At 41.5% G+C, this 3844-nt stretch overlaps 1 protein-coding gene across 1 annotated transcript in view; it reads left to right on the top strand.

Annotated features, from left to right (window-relative positions):
* Positions 1-2088, top strand: part of LOC118322713 (trafficking regulator of GLUT4 1) — a 12077-nt gene extending 9989 nt beyond the window's left edge. The window contains exons 4-5 of the mRNA XM_035654466.1: positions 447-579; positions 1114-2088. Coding sequence (XP_035510359.1) covers positions 447-579; positions 1114-1130 — 150 coding nt within the window. The 3' untranslated portion in view covers positions 1131-2088. The remainder of the gene's footprint in view (positions 1-446; positions 580-1113) is intronic.
* The last annotated feature ends 1756 nt before the right edge of the window (positions 2089-3844 follow it).

The following is a 3844-nucleotide window of genomic DNA, read 5'->3' as shown; positions in this document are numbered from 1 at the left end:
CTTTATGCTAAGCTAAGCTAGCATAAAGACTATAGCCCTACATTTAACAGACAGACATAAATGTGGTATCAATCAGAATAGTCAGCTCTCTGTCAGAAAGCAAATAAGTGTTTTTCTCACAAAACAGTGAAATAAATCTGCATTAATCTTTTGTGCGTAGTTACCTTTTAGGAAACCCTCCTGATCTTTGAGGGAAATAACAGTCATAAGGACTTTTAAAATGATGATGATTAATTATCTTGTTTACATGTGAAAACCAACTGTTATTATTTTATTCATAGAGTGCTTTTTCATGATACTCTAAGACACTTCACATAAGTTAAAGTATAGAAGTGAATATGAAGTTATTCTGTAGATATAAAAGCTGGTTTACAAGTAGATGGGTTTCAGTTTTGATCACATCCCAATGTAAACATTTCCTCAATTTTCTCCTTTAATCTGTTCAGTCCCGAAACAGTCTGCAGCAGGGCAACATCGACGGAGCTCGCCGTCTGGGCCGTAATGCCATGGTTCTGTCCGTCGTCTCCATCTTGGGAGGAATCGCCATCATTGCCGCCGCCATCGCCCTCAACTGGGGATGTAAGTAAACGCCTCCCTAAGGATTCACATTCTGTATCACCATTCAGTCAATATATTATTTGTTCTTGTGAAACAATAAAGGAAACGTCTCCACTAGAATTAAACAGAGTTAATTTACGTTGCCAGAATTTGTAATGACACGGCTGCCAGACAGCTACAGTAAAATGGCTCAAGGGACTTTAGACTCATTTTAAAGTCGGTCTGTCAGTTAACCATCTCTTATTTATTCATTCACTGAGGTCTGAAAGAGCCAAAGGGCCATTTACTGAATATAAACACTGCTTTGGTAGCTGTAGCCACAATATCTTCAGCTCTTAAAACTGCTTCTGTGGTCCAGGCTCGGATCAAAGCTCTAAGGTCTCGACATGTGAACACCAGATCGTAGTAGATCACATCTCATATAATCAGTTGACCCAAAATCTTCAGTCAGAATAGAAACTGTGCATGTGAGCACAGCTAATGAGTCATTTTAATCTTTGTTTTAATGTCCAAGATGTGTTTAAATATCTGTGAAACTATTTCTTCTGTCTCCAGTGATATTAAAATACTGATGAAAAATCGGCTGGAAAAGATGAGACAGACTTCACGACAACATCTGACTGACACGACACCGCTCACTCCGATCTCCTGAAGCACTATTATTCTCAAGCGCCTGCACCGGATGAAAAATAAATCTGTTCCTGTTATTTGCTGTTGTTTCTTGCTGCACGACGAGCATGGTCTGCCTGACGCTCTACCTCCAACACGACCCACCAACCCACCGACCCACCGACCGACCGACCGACCGACCCACTCCCGACCCAGACGCCCGATGGAAGAGGAGAGAAGGATGGATCACAAGATTTCATTTTGTGGTAGCAGCTTATCTCCTCCGCAGACCACTTTTGTTCTCATCGATGAACAAGTGTGTCTGTTGTCATGGAAACGGACATCTGTCTCTATGGAAATGGGATAATTCTGATATGTTATATTTCCAGTAACGGTGCAAACTGGAGGACGTGGTTTCCACTTTTTAATGCCAAAAAATTCGAAACTTAGCTGAACTGAAACTGTTGGTGTGACGGTTCAACACGAACTGAAGGCAGGAGAGAAAAACACTGAGTGACCTGTTTCCTGAGAAAGTGATGGATGGTTTCATCATCCATCTGTTCCTGTTGGTGTTTATGACGCACACACACACACAAAGGTGGACACACACACATGCTGCTGCTGTATGGTGGTCATAGAGAGCCCCAGTACTGATGTTCCACTAACATCTGGCACTCAAAACCACCTCCCATTCAGGTTTTCTTGTGAAAGTGTTTTATTAACCACAGTTGTTGTATTACTTCATATCCACGACATCATCTCTCTGCTGTCCGCTCGACTGTCGACTGTGAATCAGACTGAATTATAGCCATTCTGTCTGATATTGTGTTCATGTTAGCTGACTTCTGCTTGGGATTTTGTTTTGTTTTGTCCTGACCAACTGACCCTTCCTAAGTCCCGCCCCTTTTTGTTGTGCGCTCCAATAACAGTTGAACAAACCTCAGTCAACTTCCTCCTTTCCTGTACTTTGAAATGCTACATGCTAGGCTAATCTCTGTTGAAAAACAACCACATTTTGAAGATGGTTATAAGATAAAGGAGACATATATATATATATATATATATATATAGCCACATCATGAGTTAGCTAATCTTAGCAAAAAACTAGCCAACTAATCTACATCTAATCTACGTACGTGGTGGCTGTTTCATTCAGCTCCACCTCTTTGACCAGTTTTGGATTAGAGTCCAGACTGCCAAGATGGCGACGGCCCTTTACCTATGGGGGACGTTATCGAGACTTCCTCCATATTTTAATTATACAATCTATGGACTACATACATGGTGCTTTTATCTTTTAACCTTCTTTAAAATGTGGTCGTCTTTTTAACGTAGATTAGCCGAGCACGTAGCATATCTAAGTACAGGGAAGGAGGAAGTTGACCGAGGCTCTGCTCAACTGAAAGGTGGCTGGACTTAGGATGTGTCCCATCTATGCCATTTTCAGATTGTCGATTGTCAACATCAGACCTCCCTTTGCAGTAATTAGAGTTGTTACAATAGTCAGTGTGGTTTTGACTGAGGTTTTCTTACCTTTGGAGCAGAACCTGGAAGTTCTGGTTTACTTTGTCTACAGTTTCAGTATCTGTCTGGTGGCAGCTTGTGTGACAGTGTTTGTTAAAGCTGCTAAACTATAAATATTGAATGATATAACATCTTTGAGTTAAAGACACTGACCTTTAATCACAACATCCCTAAATGTAGTCCGACTGAAGACGCCATCAGTCCTCACTCCTCTTATTTCTGGCCATATCTCGGCTATCTTAAGATTCGGCAAACACTGTTGGGAATAACTGAAGTATTTACTGTGGCTCTCTATAACTCCAAGACTGAGTGTGTGAGAAGAGAGATGAAGTGTGTGTGCTCAGCTGTGGTTGTTGGGATGTCTGAGTGCAGATATTTGCCTGTAACTGAGTCCAGCTGAGTCCCTCCTATTCAAACATAATTAATTATTCTCTCTGACCGCAGAAGGCGCAGTGTTTCCCACTTAATGGACATAAAGTGATGGGCAGTTGGATAGTATTCTCTGTGATCTCCAGGCCTTCCAGCGTAGCACAATATTTAAGACCCTGTACATAGACATTCCCTACAGGCCACAAATCTATTCATTCTAGTGTCTCCACACGTGAGGCCCTGTATACTCAATCCCTGCCCCCCCCCCTCAGTCCGACACCCCTGAGGCCTTCTTTTCATTTGGGCGGGTAATGTTACACCACAGGTCTCGACTCCCTCTGACTGTTCACGTGCCCACAATGTGATCTAATGTGAGGTTTATTTTTCTTGATTGTTTGTGTTCTCTGTCTAGCTTTTCAAAATCAAACCTCACTCTGTTTATCCTCAATGCAATTGTTGACTACGTTTACATGCACAAAATATTCAGTTTTTTGCCCTTAATCTGAAACAGACAATATTCCAGCTAAGCTGTTTACATGGCTAATGAAAATGAATATTCCTGTTAATGTGCGGCTGTTTATTACGTACTTTACATCCTTTTTCTAACTGCAGTCGTGGCAAAAGTGGAGTTCACCACCATTGCTCTCATTGCAGTCAGTTAGGATTCCTTCAGTGTTCATCGTTCAAGAGGTTTATACCAGGAGTACAATTATCCACAGATACAGGGCAGAGGTCAGTTTTAGTTAAGTCCAATAATTGTGACACTAATTGTGTGATTGCTGCA

This window comes from Morone saxatilis, unplaced genomic scaffold, assembly GCF_004916995.1.
Source record: "Morone saxatilis isolate NCDOM2014 unplaced genomic scaffold, NCSU_SB_2.0 Contig14, whole genome shotgun sequence".
NCBI classification, from domain to species: Eukaryota; Metazoa; Chordata; class Actinopteri; family Moronidae; genus Morone; species Morone saxatilis.
Note: the sequence above shows the minus strand (reverse complement) of the source record. Positions and strands in the feature narration are given on the sequence as shown.